This window comes from Candoia aspera, chromosome 1 (assembly GCF_035149785.1).
Source record: "Candoia aspera isolate rCanAsp1 chromosome 1, rCanAsp1.hap2, whole genome shotgun sequence".
NCBI classification, from domain to species: domain Eukaryota; kingdom Metazoa; phylum Chordata; class Lepidosauria; order Squamata; family Boidae; genus Candoia; species Candoia aspera.
The window spans coordinates 3262648-3283664 of record NC_086153.1 but is presented as its reverse complement, the minus strand read 5'-3'; the positions used below and the strand labels follow the sequence as shown (position 1 = coordinate 3283664).

Sequence of the window (21017 nt, the reverse complement as noted above, 5' to 3'; positions counted from 1 at the left end):
ACGTACGTTACACCTTCTTCAGGGTATTTATTGCCCTCCTAGCTTTTCTCCTTTGAAAATCTATTTATTTATTTATCAAATTTCCGCGGTTGCTCCTCTATGCCAGAAACTGGGCAGCGAGCAAACAAACACAGAGAATCACATTAAAACGACGACTACTGCTGAAACTGCACCGAGGCCCAGTAAAATAAAAACCCTAACCGGTAGATGCATACACCCATGTCAGAGCTCTCAAACCAATGTCCCACCCCCAAACAGTGAATGAATGGCATCAGCGTTTAGATTTCTACTATTAAATTTTTCTTTGCATGGACAGGTCTCTTTGCAGAGAAGACTGGACTGATGCACCTGAGAGGGTTTCCATAACGGTCTGACCACCCAGGACTGATTTGCTGATGGTGCCACACAAGGGCACATTTTGATCACTGGGAAGTGACAGCAGCCACCGATGGAAATGCAGAGATTTTGAATCGGTGGAGGAGAGGAGCAGTACATTTTTTAAGGCAGGGACTGGTCTGCCACTGAAAAAATAAGCCATCATCCCGTGACCCTTTGTGCCTGAGCAGCAGAAATACTGCAGACGTTTGGAAAAATACGATTTATCTGAGCATCTTTAGGGCCTCCAGCAACGTGATATATGGTAGATTCTGGGAAAGGTTCCAAGCTTCCCTCGCAAGAGCACCTGGGACTGCACAGCCCCTGGGGTGTTCAAGCTAATGATAATGAAGACTGATGAAAGATTTGTCAGAGAGCCTGCAGAAGGAGCACCTGAAAACTTCTGCCAAATGAGGAGGAAGGAATAATGAGTGGAAACCACTGTTAATTAATCTCCAAGTGCTCCAATTGTGCTGAAGTTGTTTGCGTGCCTGGTTTAATAGCAGCAGGAGGCTTTCTGTGGAACAGAGCAGGGCTGCATGCACATGGAACAGTCGGACTGGTGTTATGCAACGGTGGCAAGGAGGCCACTGTGTGCTGCCTCTCCCTCACTGCTCCGTGACCAGTCCTCCCCACCTTGTGGTCCTCCATCATTGGACTGATCCTGCCAACTTTACAGCTTTCTTACCATTTCCACAGCACAGCTGTAGATGAGCTTTTCGGCTGTGACGCTGTTGATTTCATCGACAAAACGCTGCTTGTCTGAGAAAAACTGGTTCAGTTTTTCCGTAAGCTTCTTGCACATGGCAATGCAGAATTTGTACCTCTCGTTCAGGTTTTTGACAACTGCAAAGGAGAAAGGTGAAGCAAAAGAACGCAGTGAGCTCCAGAAATGGCGGTTTGGCCCTCTGCTTGCTGCCACTGCATGTGGGAGACGAAGAGAAGATTTTCTGCTCCCCATGAGCTTAGTGGAGGCCAATGTGCAAATTGCCAATACCCACACATCACAACTAGCTTCAGTCTTAGCAACCCCTTCTGTTAGGACAGTGTTTCTCAACCTTGGCAACTTTAAGATGGGTGGACTTCAATGCCCAGAATTCCTCAGCCAGCATGGGAGTGGAAGTCCACCCATCTTAAAGTTGCCATGGTTAAGAAGCACTGCTTTAGGGCATCTTTGGAATCAGTTTTGGCTCTCTGCTGTTTTAGATTTGAACCAGAATGATGCTGAGGAGAGCAGAGAAGGACGAACTCAGCATCCATCCGCTACTCTTTAAAATAGCCACATCTTTCCCTGGGACTGCAGGGCAGCCCTGTGTATCTGCCACACAGTCCAGGCGAAGATGTAAAGATGCGAGGTGCAGCTAAAAAGGGATGCAGACAGGTGCATCCGCACCTTCGCACTTTACTTTCCAAACACTGTCTGGAAGCAAAGCCCAAATGCTGTTACCCAGCACTGGTTACCTCCTCCAAGGACAGGTGGCCCATTGTGGCAACCCCCCCCACCCCAACAACCAAACCAGGCTTGGGAGGCATGCACAGCCACAGAACCTTCCCAGTTCAGAAGTTGAGATCTGGCAACAAAAATTGCTATTTCTGGCAGTGCCCACTAAGGCAAAACGCAGCTGGATTTTCTGCCTTGTCTTCCAACGGTGCTCGGGCAAAAATAAAGAAATAAAAGCAAAGGGTGGCATTCCCAGCTGAAGGAAGTTGGCCTTCGTAGCCACCCCGCCCCCATGAGAGGTCAATTGGGATGATGCACCCTTGAAATCTGAAAACGCTCCCCTGGAATGGACCGTCGCTTCCGCCAGGAAAAAGGTGTTTGGGGAAGAAATCTCACTCCGGGCTCACCTTGCTTCACAGCAGTTGAGAGATTCAGCTTGGCTGACTTGATCTGCGCTTTGGCTAGGTGTAAGGAGGAGGCCAGGAGCTGGGCTGCCTTCATGTACAAGACCAGCTGCTCCACTTGCCTGGGCAGAGGAAACAGAGGGCGCCGTCATCCTTCTTTTCTGTGCCAAACCCGGTCTTAGTAACTTTGTACTGATCTGCCCTGCCAGGCTGTGTTGCTCAGCGAGGCTTGGGGCCGAAGAAAAAAAAGCCCAGCCGACTGCATGCCCCACTGAGACATAAAGTGGCAACAGTAGGGCTCTGCATAGCCCTGCACAGAGAGTCACTCCAGACCAGTGTTTTTCAACCTTGGCCACTTTAAGATGTGTGGACTCCCATTCCCGGAATTCTGGGAGTTGAAGTCCACCCATCTTAAAGTGGCCAAGGTTGAAAAACACCGCACTAGACTCTTGGGCCTGTTTTATAATTCATAGGTTGAGTCACCAACTGGTCCTGTTAAATGTAACAACTACCAGCTACATCCACAACAGTATCAAGAACAAAAAAGGAACTGCAAAACCCAGGCTGCTCCTGATTTTGGGTGCATCTCCAGGGCCACCCGTCAGGTAGGCCTGCATCCACTCCTTTCCTCTACAAAGGCATGCAACCCTTTGGGGAATGTTAGAAAAGTTGGCTGATGTCAGAAAGCTTGAGCGTGCACTGCCCTGGGCAGGAAGAGACTCCCCCAAGGCGCGGGGTCTGAGGGATACCCACCCCCAGTCTTTGCTCAGCTGGCTGATCTGATCCACGACAACGCTCTCCTGGATCTGGTAGAGAGACACGGCAGAGCTGCAGAGCTCCGGGTTCCCACTCCGAACAGCCGTCAGGTCCAGCACGCATTCCGTGAACGCCAGCATCAAGTTCAAGTGGCGTAGTGTGTCCGTGTGCTCTCTCTAGCGGGAAGCAAGCAAAGACGAGCTCAAGCTTTCGCCCGCTCCCATGCTCCATGGCCTCTGCCAAGATCGGCCTCTCCCAGAAGCCGCCAGAAGCACAGAATTCCCATCCCCAGCAAAGCCAAGAACTCATCCACTTTTCAGCCTTGAGATGGATTCTCATTTTATGAGTTTATCCCAGATGTTGCTACAGGTAGTCCTCGGTTGACGACCACTCTTCGAAGTTCCGGCTGTCCCAGCACCCCTGTGGTCACGAGCTGGGCGCTTGGCAGCCAGCTTGTACTTACAACAGCTACAACATCCCCCAGTCACGTGATCCTCATTCACGGCCTTCCCTGCTGGCTCCCCACAAGCCAAGGCCATGGGGAAGCTGGCGGGGAAGATCACAAGACACTCCCCATAAGTTGCTCGCACTCCCGCAGCTTTTTGTCCCAAGCAGCCCGGCTAAAGAGTACAAGGTCCCAGGGATCCCAGCACCTCGCACCCATGGTGGCCTCCTGTGCACCTTCCCCACCTGGCAGCAGCCACCCCGGGTTAGGGTTTACCCAGCTGCCAGGCTGCTTGTGAGCTTCCTGGGACCTACAATTTCTCGCCAGCTTCCCCACGGACTTTGCTTGTTGGAAGCCATCAGGAAGTTGGGAGGTGGTCCTCGCTTAACAACCCATGATCCTCGCTGAACGACGGCAACGGGGACTGCCATCCCTAAGCAATGTGGTCATGTGATGTCATGCTTTACGACCGCATCGCTTAGCGATGGGAATTCCGGTCCCAATTATTGTTGTTAAGTGAGGACTACCTGTATTTTGAGCATGAAGGGAGGCTTCATAAGAAACCACTGTCCTACCACTGAGTAGATCCCATTTTGAGTCCCTGGCCACCACTACAGTCACGACACACATGGCGTCCTTGGATGATCACAGGATGGTCAGCGCTCAGGGAGGTGTGCCTTGAAGTATCTGTCCCCTCAATTATTTAAGCTTTTACTCACTAGCACCAGAATCTTGGGTTTCTGCAAGTGACAACCCTGGCCAATTTTGCTGGGCTTGGAACCTAAGTGAGGTGAAGGTGAAAGGTCCCCTGTGCAAGCACGGAGTCATGTCTGACCCTTTGGAGGGACGCCGCTTTCGCGACGTTTTCTCGGCAGACTATAGGGGGGTGGGTTGCCGTTGCCTTCCCCAGTCGTCTCCTTCCCCAGCAAGCCGGGTGCTCATTTTGCCGACCTCGGAAGGATGGAAGGCTGAGTCGACCTGAGCCGGCTACGCGAGATGGAATCCAGCTTCTGCTGGGATCGAACCCGGGTCGTGAGTTAATTAATGTTGCTACCAAAGGGTACTGGCAGGGGAAATTCCTGGTAGGATATATTTTTAAATCTTTACTGTTTTATTTATCAGTAAAACCAAATGAAGAAAACTAAAAGCAGGAAAGTAAACCTGTTTCTAGCCCCTCAACAGCTTTGCACCAATAGGTCATTTCTGGATACCACTCTGAAGCAAAGTCCAAAGAGTCTGGAATCCTCCACCGGAGGAAGTGCCAGAGCAATATATGGCCTCTAAAAGCTTTGGGTGTAGCCCCAGAGACCTGCTGAAATTGTGACCAGACGATAGTCTTTAACATGACAGAGTGGAAAAACGACTCGATACTTGACTGGGCCACAAAGAAGCTAGCTGTCTTTAATTAATCAAAACGCCAAGGTCAATGTACTGGAATCCAGTTTATTTTTTGTCCAGGGCTACACCCGCTGAATTTTGGAGCGTGGCAGAAGAAAGCTGCACAGAGCCCACCAGCCACAGGGTTAAAACGAGAGCGCTGTTTCCCAACTTGACACTTTCAAACTCCCCCATCATCCACAGCCAGCCACACTACAGGCCTGGGAAGCCTGGATCCTAATCGCTGCCAGCTATGAAACTCTCTGCTTAACCAACTCCGCAAAATTGTTTATAGAATAAGAAATGGAGAAATTCCTTAGAAGAAAGCTGGTATAGAAATGAAAATGTCTCATTAAAAAAACGGGATACCATGAAGGCTTACACAATTAACCTTGCATGGGTAACATCTCCCCCAACCGCGTACCTCCATCAAAGTTTCCTCAGGCAGTTCTGGAGCTTCAAAGCTGGGAGGTGATGCCCCGTAAGGCATGTACTTCAGGCAAGGAGCCGCCTCAGCTCCGGGGGGAGAGGAGCCCATATAAATCCCGGGGGGAGAGCCCATCAGGACGCGACCACTGGTGGAACAGAGGGAGCCTCCGGAACTGTTAGAGCCCACTAAAAGGTAGGAATGAAAGAGACACATCACACGGACATCTATACACATACTCAAGACTGCGTGAGCTTAAAATAGTCTTAATAGTCTGGGAGGGCAAGGATCTGTAGCCCCCATCACATCAGGAACTGGTTTGGAGAAATCTGGTTTAAATGAATAGCAAAGTGGGAGAGACGGTAAGAATTTCACCCCCACCCTCAGCTGTCCTGGTGAGAAGTCGCAAAAAATGTGACAGCAAGAATGCGCAAAGGCCTCTCTTCATCAGTCCCACAGGGGACTCTCAGAAGAGCTACAGGTAGTCCTCACTTAACAACCATTGATTTAGTGACGGTTCGGACTTAGGTTGGTGCTGAAAAACTGACTTATGACCGGCCCTCACACTTACAACTATCACAGCATCCCCATAGTCACGTGATCACGATTTGGGTGCTTGGCAACCAGTTTGCATTTATGACCATCACAGTGTCCTGTGGTCATGTGATTGTCATTTTCGACCTTCCCAGCTGGCTTCTAGCAAGCAAAATCAGTGGGGAGCTGTGTGATTTGCTTAATGACCATGTGGTTTGCTTAATGCCCGTGATGATTCGCTTAACAGCCACTGCAAAAATGGTTGTAAAATCAGATTGGATTTGCATAATGACTGCTTCACTTAGCAACAGAAATTCTGCTCCCAATTGTGGTCATTAAGCAAGGACTACCTGTACTGAATTTCTGCTGATAGACAGGAAGCAGAAATTCGGTTCACAGGAGTTTCTAAGACAACCTGGCTGCAGGAAGAAGAAAAAAATCCGATCTGAAAACAAGATGCTTCAATTTGATTCTTTCACCTCTGAACGGTGTCCAGAAAATTAAAGAAACAGCCCAGCACTGGGAGACCCAGTTCACTCTTGAGATGGGGGGAATGGGGACAAGGAGTGCCTGAAAAAATGTAAACCCTGCTTCACAAAAACACTGCAGAATGGAATTCTGCCAGGACCCCACCCCAACAGACATTCAGTTTTGCTTGGCAACCAAGGATGCTGAACCCCTTCACGATTCCACCTCCAAAATCTGTTTCGTGCTTCTCCCAATGCTGGGATTCTGGTGACCAGGTGACCAACTGCTCCTCCCATCTCCTAGCAGCGGACGGTGCCATCTGCCTCCCATAAATAGCATCTGCAGCAGGAACATCAGAAGTAGAGCTGATGAAATCAGTGTTGCTCTGCCAGGGGGGACCTCCTGCCTGACCTAGTGAAACAGCCTGAGGAATGCTGGATGCGCAAGGAGGCAGGCAATCAATTGCAAGGGTGTTTATTGCAGAGACCTTGGTGCCCCCTGGGCTTGGTGGTTTGCTTGCAGGCGTTTCGTTGCACAACTAGGTAACATCACCAGTGCAAGGGAGGGTGGGTTTGCTCCCTGTTTATACACAGTGGCTTGTTGTGGGGGGCGGGTTCTCCTTAATTTCACAACACAGGGACAGACTCAACCACAGTTTCACCCGGGAAACTGTGAGCATCCGAGACCAAGCCAAGTCCAAAAACGCAAGGGAATTCCTGGGAGCTTGGCATTCAGACATGTCAGCCATCCATAGGCACGTGGAGACAAACCACACTGACACCCCATAAAAGAGACAATAAAAAAGCTAAGGAGGAAACAAAAAGACCAGAGCACATCCTCCCCAGCACCCGACACCCAGGTGAGCAGGGGTTAACACCAGACAAAGAATCAAGCAGAAAACAATGCTCTAATCAAGGAACTGGCAAGCAGACTTCTATAGTGAGATGGGCGGTAAATAACAACAAAAACAATCAAGCAGAAAACAATGCCTCAAGGAACTAGCAAGGAGACAAACAATTAATCAGAGAACAATACCCTAATCAAGGAACCACCAAGGAAAAAACCACCACCCCACCAGCAGGGGCAGGGCAAGCTACTTTTTTATAAACAGGGATCAACCCCACCCTGGCCAGCCCTGATGATGTTGCCTAGTTGGGCCATGAAATGTCTGCAGGTCAACAGCCAAGCTCAGAGGGCACCGGGGACTCCACAGGTCAACCCTGAGCTGCAGAGACCCTCTTCTATTGGCCGGGTTTATTCTCCTGGGCCCTACTTCTTGCTGCTGCTTTCTGCCCTGACCCAATTCTCAAGTCCTTCTTCTCTAGCTTCAATCTTCTTGAAGAGCAGGGAGTGCCTTCGAGAGGGCTGTTCTGGAAAGACCACTGCCGGGCTGCTCTCCCTGCACCCCAGACGGACTCTGCGCAGGGCCCTTTGCCCCCGAAGGAATCGCCGCCTCACCTGACATCGTCCGAGCTCTGAGAGCCATGTGGGTGCAAGTCGGAGGTGTGGCACTATTCGGAGGGGATCCTACGGTAAACATCACTGCCCTGGAGCTGGCTCCCACTGGCATGGGCGGAGGTCCTCCGGTGATGCCACAGGCCCCCGGGGGAGCTGGGGAGGAAAAATTTACATCAACCTCAGGTGGCAGGGGCGCCTGTATACACACACACACACACCCTTCCTTGTTTCCCCTCTTTATAGGCCAGGTATCTCACGACCATCCCTGCTCCCCAACCCAGGCAGGAGTTCAAAGCGACCCCCCCACCCCCGCTTTACCTGTATCCATTGGCCGCTCAGTATTAAGGCTGTCGGTGCTGCCCTGGTAGAGTTGGCTGTTAAGGGCAGCCTTTGCTGGCGGATCCGACAACTTGCTGGTACTTACAGACCTGGGCAAGGAAGAAAGGATATGGTCAGGACAGGATGCGAGGGTCCTGGGTGGGAGGTGGGAGCGTCTGGCGGCTCCTTCCTCTCCCAGAACAGCTCCCCAAATTTTACCTTCTCCAGATGGGAAAGACTCCGATCACCTTGTAGCCAGCCTAGCCATCTGAGCGGCAGGGTGGGGAAGAGCGCACGAAGCAAGGTGGGACTCACACAAATGTTCGCCGGTGGAGGGGTTTATGCATTATACCACACCGTAAAGCCTGGTTTACAACCACAATGGCTGGGTTAAAACACACACACACACGCACGCACACCCACACACCCAGAATCAAACCCACCACGTTACGGCTCAGAGGGGTGGACCCTCGCAGGAGTTAATCGAGGTTGCATAACCCATGCCAGGTGGTGTAATGGTTGCCTATTCTAGAACACCATCAGACTCGTGGGCAGGGTCACAAAGATATCTGATTTCTTAAAGAATAGTATGCAGGATCACAGAGAAAGCTGAGAATGATGAAAGCGTGCCAAATGCAAGCTAAAAACCCTCGGTGCAAATGAGATCCCTTCCCCCGTAGAATCTTCTTGAGTCCACAATCCCAGGGGCTCCTAATGGCTTCTGATGGTCTGCGGGAAAAGGCCTTGAACAGAGAACATAACCCAAACACTTTCCATTGAAACGAACACAGATACAGAGCTTGGCACGAGGCTTCACAGCAGCTCCCTCCCAAACAGCAACGCACGTCAGCACCGTGGCATGCGAAACGTTACGATGTACATTGCACACTGAAACAGCGAACATGACAGGTGGCCTCTCAGACCTCCTCACCCTCTTACTGCTGTTCCAGAAAGGAAGATGAGCCTCAAATCATTAGTTCTTAAAATTTATTTCATTAACTTTATTGCAGCTGCCCACTCCGGCAGACTCCAGGCGGCTTACAAAAACTAAGTTAAAACAATTATATTTATTTATTTATTTATTTCCTATCCCGCCTTTATTATTTTTATAAATAACTCAAGGCGGCGAACGTACCTAATACTCCTTCCTCCTCCTGTTTTCCCCACAACAACAGCCCTGTGAGGTGGGTTGGGCTGAGAGAGAGGGACCGGCCCAGTCACCCAGCCAGCTTTCATGCCTCAGGCGGGACTTGAACTCTCAGCCTCCTGGTTTCTAGCCTGCCTTCACCACCAGACCAAACTGGCTCTCTTAAATTACATTATTGCTTAAATTAAAAATCTCTTAAATTAAAAACGCAGACAGAGCAAAAACAAAAAAACCCCACCCCGTATCGTGTCTTTATTACAATCACAGACCAGCAGAGAGGCGGGCCAGCCTGTTTTAGACAGCTTCTCTAAGAAAGAAGAGAGCCAGTTCTCAGACAGGAGGAGGTCAGGCCGCCTTACTTCCGTAGAACCTTCTCTGCAGGAGAGATTTACTAGAACAAAAGGCAACTTAGCAAAGAACCAAATCAAACCTTAGGATTGTTTCTAACCCATCCATGATGGTAGGTAAAGGTAAAGGTTTCCCTTGACGTAAAGTCCAGTCGAGTCCGACTCTAGGGGGCGCTGCTCATCTCCGTTTCTAAGCCGAAGAGCCGGCGTTTGTCCATAGACACTTCCTCTGTGGTCATGTGGCCGGCATGACTCACGGAACGCCGTTACCTTCCCGCCGAAGCGGTACCAATTAATCTACTCACATTGGCATGTTTTTGAACTGCTAGGTGGGCAGGAGCTGGGACGAGCAACGGGAGCTCACCTCGCCGCGCGGTTTCGAACCGCCGACCTTCCGATCGGCAGCTCAGCGGTTTAACCCGCAGCGCCACCGCGTCCCTAACCCTAACCCTAACCCATGATGGTAAGAAATGCAAAACACATTACAAAAAAAAAGCACCATGGGGAAAAGCTTGCCAGGAACATGCCGGCTGGGGAATTCCGGGAGTCGAAGTCCACGCTTCTTAAAGTTGCCCAGGTTGCAAAACACTGCTTCAGAGAATGAAGTAAGTGCTTAGGGTTTACGATCGTGCAAGGCCAGCAGCTGAAAACTATTTGCATTTATTTCACTTGGGCTTATAGGCTGTTCCAGTCGATGGTACCTGCTTCCATGCCTGACGGCCATAAAGGCAGCATAACAATTAGAGCCATTATAAAATAATAACTTCCGCTTATACAAAAAAGAACATTCAAACAGTTGTTAGTGCCCCACCGCAAGGAGCAGCAGCCTCATTACGTATTTATCCCCAGGGCCTGCTGGAATAGCCAGGGTTTATCAGCAATCCTGAAACCTGATTATGTGCCATTGAGCCGTTGACTCTTCGCAACCACCTAGGCAGATTTCCCCACGACGGTCTGTCCCTGACCCGCTCCTTCATCTCTTGCAATGGTGCCCCCACCGCCGTCGCCCCTGAAACGGAGGGTATTCACCTTGCCTCCTAACGTTTAGCAAGCACGTAATGGGCCGTTCGGATCTCTGGCTACAAAACCACAAATGGAGCTCAGAGAGATTCCTAGCTATCAGGAGATGCTGCTTCGGCTCTTCATGCCCACCGCCCCAGCAACGAATAGGAGCAAAAGGATGCTTGACTTCAGGATACCTAAATTACTAGAATTTCTACCAGATACAGGAAACGGGAGCAAATTCTCTAGGTCCTCTGGAGGGCCTCCTCTGCCTTGGGATGGCCTCTCCTCTTGGAACTAAGGTACAAAGTCCAGCTCTGAACAGGCTTTCCAGAGAGAAGAGCCATCCTTCCAGACTGGAATGGAAGACCAGAAAACAAGTCCTATGGCAAGCAATGAAGTCTGTGGGAAAACACAAGGGGGCAGGAAAATTGTGAAAAACAGAAAAGTAATTGTGGAGTCCTGGGTGCTCTCTGAGCCTTGTTGTTTTCTTGCAGACGTTTTTTCTTGCCAGACTAGGCAACGTCCTCAGTGCAAAGAGGGAGTGGGCGCTCAAGATGTTGCCTAGTCTGGCAATGGACCGTCTGCAAGAAAACAACAAGGCTCAGAGAGCACCCAGGACTCCACAGTTCAACCCGGAGCTGCAAATATTCGCTTAGAAAAGTAATTCCCAGCAATATTTTGCCTCCCCCAATATCTGGAACAATAAATATTAAGGCTGCTAATTCTGGGAAAGAGGTACACATCAAATGCCCTCTACTTTACTCTGAGGAACAGAAATTTCTGTTTGCCTGGAGCCCCTTGTCCTGGAGGGAATTCTCCAAAACAGGACAGACTTGGAGAATATCATCTCAAGCAAGGGAGAGCTTCAGAACCTGTGGACTAGATTGCTACTGTTTTGGACTAGTTACAGTACTACTTTTTGGAAGACACACATCAACAGATTTTGGCAGGTGTTTACCGGTCCTGCAGTGTTTACTGACGCCCATCAACCCCTTGTCTATCCCCTCTAGTGGAGTTTCCTGGACAACTGCGGAGCCTGCCCCCTTCTGTGTGAATGCTCCAGAATGCCATTAGAGATTGTGGCCCCAAAGCCACCCAGGCTTGAATACAATCTTCCAGCTTAGGGGGAACAGGACTCTTAGCTGTCTTGCCTCCTTTGGATTCACTTCGGAAAAAGACAAACAAACCTTCAGGTTTCCTACATTTTCTACAATAATGTTCCCAGGAATAAAATCTGTCCACGTAAGGGTCACCTACGAGATCCTATGTATCTCCTGTTATTTCCTCATGCACAGCCTAGAATTTTTGCTGGGAGCCTTGTCTCCCTTACTGTAGGCACCAGCGGATGACCAAAAACCACAAGGAAGATGACTCAGCTGTCACTAGAGCATCCCACGGGAGGAACACGGCTCCAAGTATGGAATGAATCCAAGCCAATGCTTGGCTCTGAGATGACTGCCTGTGAAATCAAGGCCTGGTCTTCAAGGCCAATGGAAAGAGTGTCCTGGCGGGACTTCAGGAAGATGTGGAAGCCCTCACCTTCACCTGAAGGAAACATCTGATGGCCAGATAGCCAAGTCCACTTCTGGTAGCACTCAAGTGGTTGGTGCAGCCTGAGAAACAGCTGCTCAGCTGCAGAATGGAGCTTCTGAAGGGTTTCTAAAGTATCAGCACTCTGGAAATTGCAGATCTCTTCCATGTTGGGTTGCATAGTACTGATTACGGGGCTTGGGACTCTTGGGTGAAATCCATCAGTTGCAGCCAAGTGTGCCATTGCTGGGCAAAACACAAACACTGGAGTGTTCAGCAGTTTGAGCTGCAGCCCAGGTGGCCTCAGCCTAGAAAATCTTAATGACTTTGTGCTTATCACCACGATACACGTGAGAGAGATCTAAACTAGAACACCTGAAAAGTGTGGGGCCACGGTGTCAAGCTACAGGCCCTTCTTGTCCAGAGGAGCAGAGTGCTGACAGTGTCCACAAGAGAAGTATGATCCAACCGGATGGAGGTGCTGAAATGGCAAATAATATCCTACCTCTTGTACTGGATAAGGATCCTTAAGGCACTGTGAGTGGGAGGCAGAGAGGATGGATTTCACACAAATCTTTGATCATTTCAAGTGGAGCCACAAGCACAAATGATTGTAGCAGCATAGTTATCAAGTCTTGCACCAGATGAAAAAACTGGTTATTGAATGAGGTGCTCACTTTGAATCCAAAGTGATCTGAGCAGTTTACTCCATTTATGCCCACATATCCTTTGAAGGACAGAAAGACAACTGGTTTCCAGCCTCAGGACCTGGAGAAGAAATGGGAGGGAAGCCAAAACTGATCAAGCTGACCAATTCTTGAGCATCCTCATCCCAGGAATGGTGCACCTGTTCCCTGGAAGGACAGCCAAGTAGGTGGAAGGACCAAGGGTGGGGGCATCTGGCAGGGAGCTTTATAGGAGAAGCCACTACAGACTGTGACTCTCCAGTGCTCTAGACTTTGAGATGGCCTGAAGGCACTTCTTCTGCAGGGTGTCCTGTCTTCTCATTGTGTGGCCAGAGTATTTCAGTTTTGCCTTTAATACCATTCCCTCAAGTGAGCAGTCTGGCTTTATTTCCTGGAGGATGGGCTGGTTTGATCTTCTTGCAGTCCAAGGCGCTCTCAGGATTTTCCTCCAGCACCACAGTTCCAAAGCATCGATCTTCCTTCGCTCAGCCTTCCTTATGGTCCAGCTCTCACAGCCATATGTTACTACGGGGAACACCATTGCTTTGACTATGCGGGCCTTTGTCGTCAGTGTGATGTCTCCGCTCTTAACTATTTTATTGAGATTTGTCATTGCATATGATATAATATAATATGCATATAATATGCAGTGAATGCATATTAACATTGAAATAACCGCATTTATGTTTCAAAGAGTGCAGCAGAACAGACCAAGCATATATCCAATGTAGGACGGGGATCAGTACCTGCCAAATGCTGCCTTGCCGTGTTGATCTCGTGCCTGCCTTTCAACACCTGGCGTGGAGTGGAAGGGTGTGAATTCCCGGGTCTCCCCCATATCCTTCGGTGGCGGCAGCAAGAGGTCGGAGGGCCCCTGCCGACTGACCAGGCCCACTAAGTTAGAAGACGCTTGGGTCTTGGGGATTTTGAAAGGCGCTGTTGCCTAAAGGAAAAGGAAAAAAAAAAGCCTTCCTGAATTTTAAATTAGTTATGTGGACTGGGGTCACAGCCCTTTTAAACCCCTTCAAAAGAAGAGCTGAGCATGATTTAACATAAGCCAGTTTGGTCTAGTGGTTAAGGTGCTGGGCTAGAAACCAGGAGGCTGTGAGTTCTAGTCCGCCTCAGGCATGAAGGCCGGCTGGGTGACCTTGGCCAGTCCCTCTCTCAGCCCAAGAGCCAATCAGGTGTGGTAGGAGAGTTCTAGTCCCGCCCTAGGCACGAAAGCTGGCTGGGTGACCTTGGGCCAGTCCCTCTCTCTCAGCCCAACCCACCTCACAGGGTTGTTGTTGTGGGGAAAATAGGAGGTAGGAGTATCGGGTATGTTTGCTGCCTTAAGTTGACTACATACACACATAGCAGGATGATAATTGTTGAGGTTTTCCTACTAACGATTAAGACTGCTATTGTACCTAATCATTTAGGCCCGGTGAAGAGGTTGTATTTGATTGTCTCCTTGCATGTGCTTTATGCAAATTGCCTGGGGGGAGGAAACCTGCCCTGACTTGTTTCTTACTTCCTCTTTTTTTTCTCTCTGCCAATAATGTAGCCAAGCTAGGTAGCTCTGAATGAGAGCTAAGTCCTTTAAATATGTTTTGCTTTTTGTAAATAAATTATTTTTATAGAAATGCCTGGTGTGTGACTTTTCTGATCTCTCCTGGGCTAAAGGCTTTCCCAGCATTCTGCCAACAATAATAATGATGGTAACGTCCTTGTTTCTATTCAATTCTATGAGGCTTATTTCTCAGTGGGAACATACAAGATTGCACTACTGAGTTCTTTGAAACCACAGTTAGGGCAACAGGTAACAGCAAGATCACATGCTCCTTTTCAGCGGTATATGACAAATCAATCTATTTTTAATTCTTGTAAACTGCTTCAAAATGTTTCGGAACATAAAGATAGCGTACAAATGCCATCAGTAGGAGAAAAGGCACTAACGTGGGAGGAAAAAAGAGCTTGAAAAAGAGAGTATTTTATTTCATTGTTCTGATTCTCATTTTATGCCTATTTTCTTCACAAAGGAATCCAGACAGTCCAATTTATTAGGCCCAATGTTCTTTCAATCAACATCTGCATCGGAGCATACATAAAAAGATACACACAGTAGTCTCTCGGTTAACCGGCACCCACGGGGATTGGTAGATGGTCAGTAAATGTAGTTTCTGGTTGCTTGAGAGTTACTATTAAAGTATTTTAAAGTATTATTGATTCGATTTTTTTGTGGGTTGCTTGAGTTCCGGTTAACCGGGAGTCTACTGCACATACCTATTGAAATTAACAAAATATTATGGAAAGGCCTTTGGGGGTATCACCAACAAAGTAACACAAGTTGCAGAAGGAGCCTAGAAACCCTTTCTGATAAAGATCCCAGTTACTTCTTTCTAAAGTGGCCTTCTCTCAAGCAATTTAAATTAGTTTCAGTCAAAACTGTCATCTGCTTTCAGCACTGGGAGTAATATTTTAATAACTGTCGCTTGGTGCTTGTTTAAAGTTTTATTATTATTCTAGGGTATGTTATTTTTTTTTGTGAGCCATTTTGGGACGCTTTCATTATGCTAAGGGAGAGGCAGCAATATTTTAAGTCAATAAGCAAGGATTATAAACCGCCCAGAGCCCCTCTTTTGGGGGAGATGGGCAGTAGCAAAATTTGAATAATAAATAAATAAATAAAATAAAATTATTTGAATTAATGATGTCTGCTATTAGCTACTTTGAGTTTCCAAGAGGTGGGATGTTACTAAAAATAAGGCAACAATATAAAAATATTAAAACAGTACTTTAAAATTCCAAAATTAAAAACCTGGTTGCGTAACTGCAAATAACAACAAAAGCTTAAGATTTAGCAGGACTCTTTTTCCAACCCTCTACACCAGCATTTCCCAAACTTGGCAACTTCAAGCTGCATGGACTTCAACTCCCAGAATTCTCCAGCCAGCATGGAGAATTCTGGGAAAACAACACACCACATGCAAAGAAGACGAAATGAAGTCTTGGCGTTCTCCAATGCTTTGCTGCCAAGCAATTCCTGAAACTAAAGCCTCAGTGTCCATTTTACACCACTTGGAAAGAGATCCCAAACCCATGATTGTCACTTGGGTGTAAGCCAAGATCCTGGTGAGGCAGGAACCAGTGGACAAAACTGCTATGTCAACATTAAGCAAGTGTCTCCCAATCTCAAGGTCTTGAGAATAGCCAAATTTCCACTGACTCCAAAAGGCTTAGAACTGAAAGCCCTGGAGCACCAGTATAGACACTGATTCTGGGTCTGCAGGAAGCAGATTGTGTACGTGGCTTCTATCTTGTCCACAACAAAGCCCTGGTTTGTCTGTGAGCTTCTGCTATAAACAAGTTCCTACACGCGAGCTTAAGTGTTTGGGAAGCCGAGATGTGTTGCTATGTTTGGAATGAAGCCTGAGAGTTGGGAAAAATCCAGCTAGGATTTGTACCGAGACTGGTTAGTTTTTTGCATTAGTAGACCAGCATTTGTCAACCGTGGCCGCTTTAAAGATGTGTGGACTTCAACTCCCAGAATTCCCCAGCCAGCAAAGCTTAAAGTTGTCGAGGTTGAGGAACACTGGATTAGACTGTCCTGACAGAGCAGGTTGAGGAAGCCGGAGAAGAGGATGGCACTCTTCTGCTTTAACCGCAGGGCCACCGAGAACCTGCCTCTACATCAGCCTAAAAACCTGGCCGACATCTATCCCGTTCCTGCACAGCAGCTTCTAACGCTCACCTTTGTGGGGGAGCCAATGATGGTCGGCAGGGGCGTTTTGAAGGGCCAGTCCGAGGTCCGTGGAGATGACCCCATGTGCTTGGTGGGCGACGTCCCCAGGCTGACAGGCCGGCTGGGCTGGGGCGAATGGCCGTAGCTGCAGCCCGCATAGGATGGGCAGACGGGGTCCGAATGCTGCTTCCGAAGCTTCTGCTTGTTCTGGTAAATGTCCGTCAGGGTGGGCGAGTTTTGCAGTCGAGCCCCTGCCAACAGGAGGGACTGCGGAGACTGGGATTGTGTTGCTGAGGAGCCTGGTGAGGAGGAGCAGAAACAAGATGGGATTCAGGGCATCTGCTCAACAATTGTCTTACGCTGGTGTTTTTCAAACTGGGCCCCTTTAAGATGGGCGGACTTCAACTCCCAGAACTCCCCAGCCAGCATAGCTATGCTGGCTGGGGAGTTCTGGGAGTTGAAGTCCGCCCATCTTAAAGGGGCCCAGTTTGAAAAACACCGTCTTCTGCCCTCTGAGGTTTTATTCTTCCAGACAGTTCATGTCGCCAAACCTCAGTGTGCCCTGCTGAGACACCCCCAAAACCAAACCGAGATCCCATTTTGCTTTTTGTTTTTGGAGCTGTGGGTGTAATGCAAACAATCCTACAAACATCTGTCTTGCCCAGATCTGTTTTGTTCAAAACAGATCCTCTGAACAGGCGCTTTCCAGAGGGGCTGGGATTCGGCCATAGTGGCTGGGGATCACCAAGCCCAGTGAGAGTTGCTGCTAGCTGTGCCAACCCTTTCTTTTTTAACCGCCTGCCGAACAAAGGCCTAACGAGTGTGCTCAGAGAAACAACCCACAACTTGAGGGAGGGGGAGCGAAAGAGGGGAAGACGGCTCTTTGTCATCCCAGGTCACACCAGTGGCTCGAAGAAAAGGGACTGCTTTCATGAGCAACAAAAACCCACAACGAAGCCCTTGCAGAATCTCGGAGAGCTGCCCCATCAACAGCTCAGGGAAAGGTCAACCAGGGCTACAGCCCTGGCTGTTTTGTCCTCTTTCTTGGAAGCAAGTCCTCCCACGCACACAAAAAGCATCTGACCAGCGTCAGAGCATGCGTGCGCCCAGGCGCTACAGAAAGACCAGTTCAGGCAACGGGAGCAACGAACGGGAATTCTGTAAAGGCTCTCGTAAAGCACTGTCCAGCTGTTACCCAAACAGCATTTTCCTTTCCTCCTTAAACAGAGCTAGGTTAATCTGTGCTTCTCAACGCCTCCCCGCATTACAGCCTGAAAAAAAAATTTGCTTGCCTAGGGGTGAAGAACCCCGGAAGTGAGGTTAGCCCTCCCTTTAACATTCTGATAAATGGACTTCATTGTATTTTAACGTATTTGTATTTTATTATATTTTATTTTTGCAAAAATAAACATTTTTATTTATATGGATGTCACTATATTTTAGCGCATTTGTATTTTTATGTTATTGATATTATTGTGTATTATATTATGGTTAAAAGCTTTTACCGTGAACCATCCAGAGTCCCTCCTTGTGGGGAGATGGGCGGTGATAAATAAAATAAAATAAATAAATGAATTTGTCACGTTCACCGTTCCAACGTTGCCGGTACATCGTAATGTTTCGCATGTCATTTGGCTGATGCGTGTTTCGTCTGGGAGGGGAGGAGGATTCCATCTTGTGGGATTGTTATATGCTAGTAGCTGGATTGGAACGTGTTGGGGTTATCTTGTGTGTTCAAGGTTCCTTTCCCAGGACATCAGCAGGAACGGTTACCAGCACCTGGGGGGGGGGGTTTGTAACGGCCAGGCGAGGGGAGGGATGTTTGAGCCGAGGGCTTTTAGTTTGTCTTTGGCGCGCTTTTGCTCATTCTCAGCTTTCTCTGTATTTGCATACTATTCTTTAATAAATCAGATATCGTTAAGTCCCTGCTTGTGAGTCTGAGTCTATTAGGGTAGGCAATCCTTACAGAGTTCCACAAACCTGGCTATGGGACCAGGCCTGGGCGTCCCAGGGAACCGGGGAGATTTTGCGATGGCTCCCTTACTACAGTTAACATCATCCTCTCATGTTTTGTGGGGTACAGGTTTAATTAATGCTTTATATGTATTCATTGGTTCTTTTATTCTTCTATTTTATTGAGTGTCGCAAGCTGCCCAGAGAGAGCCAGTTGATGTCGTGGTTAAGGCACCAGGCTAGAAACCGGGAGACCGTGAGTTCTAGTCCCGCCTTGGGCACGAAGCCAGCTGGGTGACCTCGGGCCAGTCCCTCTCTCTCAGCCCTAGGAAGCAGGCAACGGCAAATCACTTCTGAAAAACCTTGCCAAGAAAACTGAAGGGACTTGTCTTGGAATTGGACACGACTGAACAGATTTCACACACACCCGCTGCCGAGAGTAATTTTCCTGTGACTATACAAATTATGCATTTGGTGGGCGACGTCCCCAGGCTGACGGGCTGGCTGGGCTGGGGCGAATGGCCGTAGCTGCAGCTATACCAATATGATCAATGAATAATCAATAAAGAAGAACTGGTGGCCTGCCCAGTTTCTATGCTGGATCCAGAAGAGAGTCTGAGATTGCATACCACATTCACTGCCCTGCTTGCTTGCCTGGGTTGAATCCCTGATCGCCCACGGCAGCAACAGTGTGCTTATTATTTGAAGCACAGCACCTTGTCCTGGACGCTTTATCAATCACTAATTGCACCCGTCTAAACTTAAAAGAGTGCCACTTGCCTGCTCCCAACCCTTTTCCCAGTTCAACTCCAAAAGCGAAGGCTGATCACATACCCTCTGTCAGAGCCCCTGCTTATATGTAACAGCCTGCCTTCCCCCCTGAAATGTGATGCGCCAACCCTGCCAGTCTTTAAGAAGGCCCTTCTTATCCAGGCTGGGACAATATATGAGCTTGCGTTGTGTGTCTGTGTCTGGTCTCCAGCACATCTGTTCTATAATTTTCCTTTGATGTTTCTGCCCCTTGTTTATTGAGCAAATTTATACAGCCACCCATCTACCAAAAGGAACTCTGTTAGCTGTTAGAATTTCCGAAGTCCAGCTCTTCAGCATTAGAGGCCAAGTAATGAGAATCTGACTGCTTCAGTGTTGAAACTACTCCATTACAAGATTAAAAGGCTGGGCTGGGAACCTGCAGGCACGAAGTGTGGAGAAGAATTGCCACTTCGCCTCTCTTACCACCACTCTGCAGTCTCAAAAGTGAGCTTTTACCAGTGCTTAGTTCGGCTCACTTCTCCTTTTTACCACCATCCCTCTCAATGTCTTTTTAGCGACTTCATTTTCCTCAACTCCTCACTAACAAGGAGCTGCCTGGGATTGATAACTGGGCAGAGACTCGGAGCGACCTTATCCAAAGCTCTGGTTGCCTCCACTTCCCACAGACTGGGCAGGCACAAAAGAGAACTGCTTGCTAGATCGATGACAAACTCCCCAAGCGCCCTTCAAAAATTTGCCAGATCCACGAGGCCTTTAATAGGTATCTTTTACCTCTTATTAGGCTACTAAATAGCAGGTTTATTGCGGTACAATGCTGGAACGAACCAACAAAAGGCAGTTCTGTTTATACAAATTTCAGCAAGTAAACTCCTGCCTTTGGGTACAAAAAAAATCAAAGACACAAATGTAGGATGAGGGACCATGTGGACAACAGTCCATGTCCAAAGGATCTGGGGGTCCTGATGGATCACAAGCTGATCATGAGCCAAGAATGTGCTGCAGCTGCAAAAAACAAACGAACAGAAAAAGCAAACGTGGTCCGAGGCTGAATCAACAGAGGTACAGCATCAGGATCAAGAGAAGGCCTTGTTCTGCTCTGTTTTGCATTGGTCAGACCACATCTAGAATACTGTAGCTAGTTCTAGATGCTGCATTTAAGGAAAGATGCTGACAAGCTGGAGTGTGTCCAGAGTGGAGCAACCAAGGTGACAAGGGGCCTGGAGGAAAAAGTTAGGAGGCACTTGTGCAGACGCTCAGTATGTTTAGCCTGGAGAAGACAAGACGTGATAGCTGTCTTTAGGTATCTGATGTGCTGTGGCGTGGAAGGTGGTCGGAACTGTCAAAGTTGTTCCAAGACAGGACAAGGAACAACGGGTTTAAATTACAAGGAGGTTTTGCTTGGGCATCGGGAAAAACGTCCTAACTGTGAAGAGCCTGCCTCGCGAGGCGGTGGAGGTATTGGCTGGATGGACACCTATGAAAGATGCTGTGGTAGTGGATTCCCGCATCAGGCAGAGGTTGGGCACGGTGATTTCTGAGATCCAACTCTTACATTCAGTGACTCGGTTGTCAAAGGCCTTGGAGATATTCTCCATTCCTTCTGTCTTCCATATGACAGAGCACAAAGGCCTAAGAGATGGAGATGCAGAATAGAACTGGCCTGTAATCTTCCCCCTCCATCTCTGAAGCCAGTGTCTCTCAACCGTGGCGACTTTAAGATGCGTGGACTTCAACTGGGGAATTCTGGGAGTTGAAGTCCACGCATCTTAAAGTCACCAAGGTTGAGAGACACTGTCTCAAGCAGTTGAATTAACTCCATGAGCCTCCTGAACAAGCCCCGGTGGAAAG

The 21017-nt window shown here is 48.5% G+C and overlaps 1 protein-coding gene across 4 annotated transcripts in view; it reads right to left on the bottom strand.

Moving 5' to 3' along the window:
• Positions 1-21017, bottom strand: part of ULK2 (unc-51 like autophagy activating kinase 2) — a 77177-nt gene that overhangs the window by 3745 nt on the left and 52415 nt on the right. For all 4 annotated transcript variants that reach the window (XM_063295731.1, XM_063295739.1, XM_063295748.1 and 1 more), the window contains 8 exons: positions 16452-16741; positions 13465-13661; positions 8004-8113; positions 7686-7838; positions 5223-5413; positions 2974-3152; positions 2224-2342; positions 1064-1221 (listed from right to left, as the gene is read on the bottom strand). In XM_063295731.1, the coding sequence (XP_063151801.1) occupies positions 1064-1221; positions 2224-2342; positions 2974-3152; positions 5223-5413; positions 7686-7838; positions 8004-8113; positions 13465-13661; positions 16452-16741 (1397 nt within the window). The remainder of the gene's footprint in view (positions 1-1063; positions 1222-2223; positions 2343-2973; positions 3153-5222; positions 5414-7685; positions 7839-8003; positions 8114-13464; positions 13662-16451; positions 16742-21017) is intronic.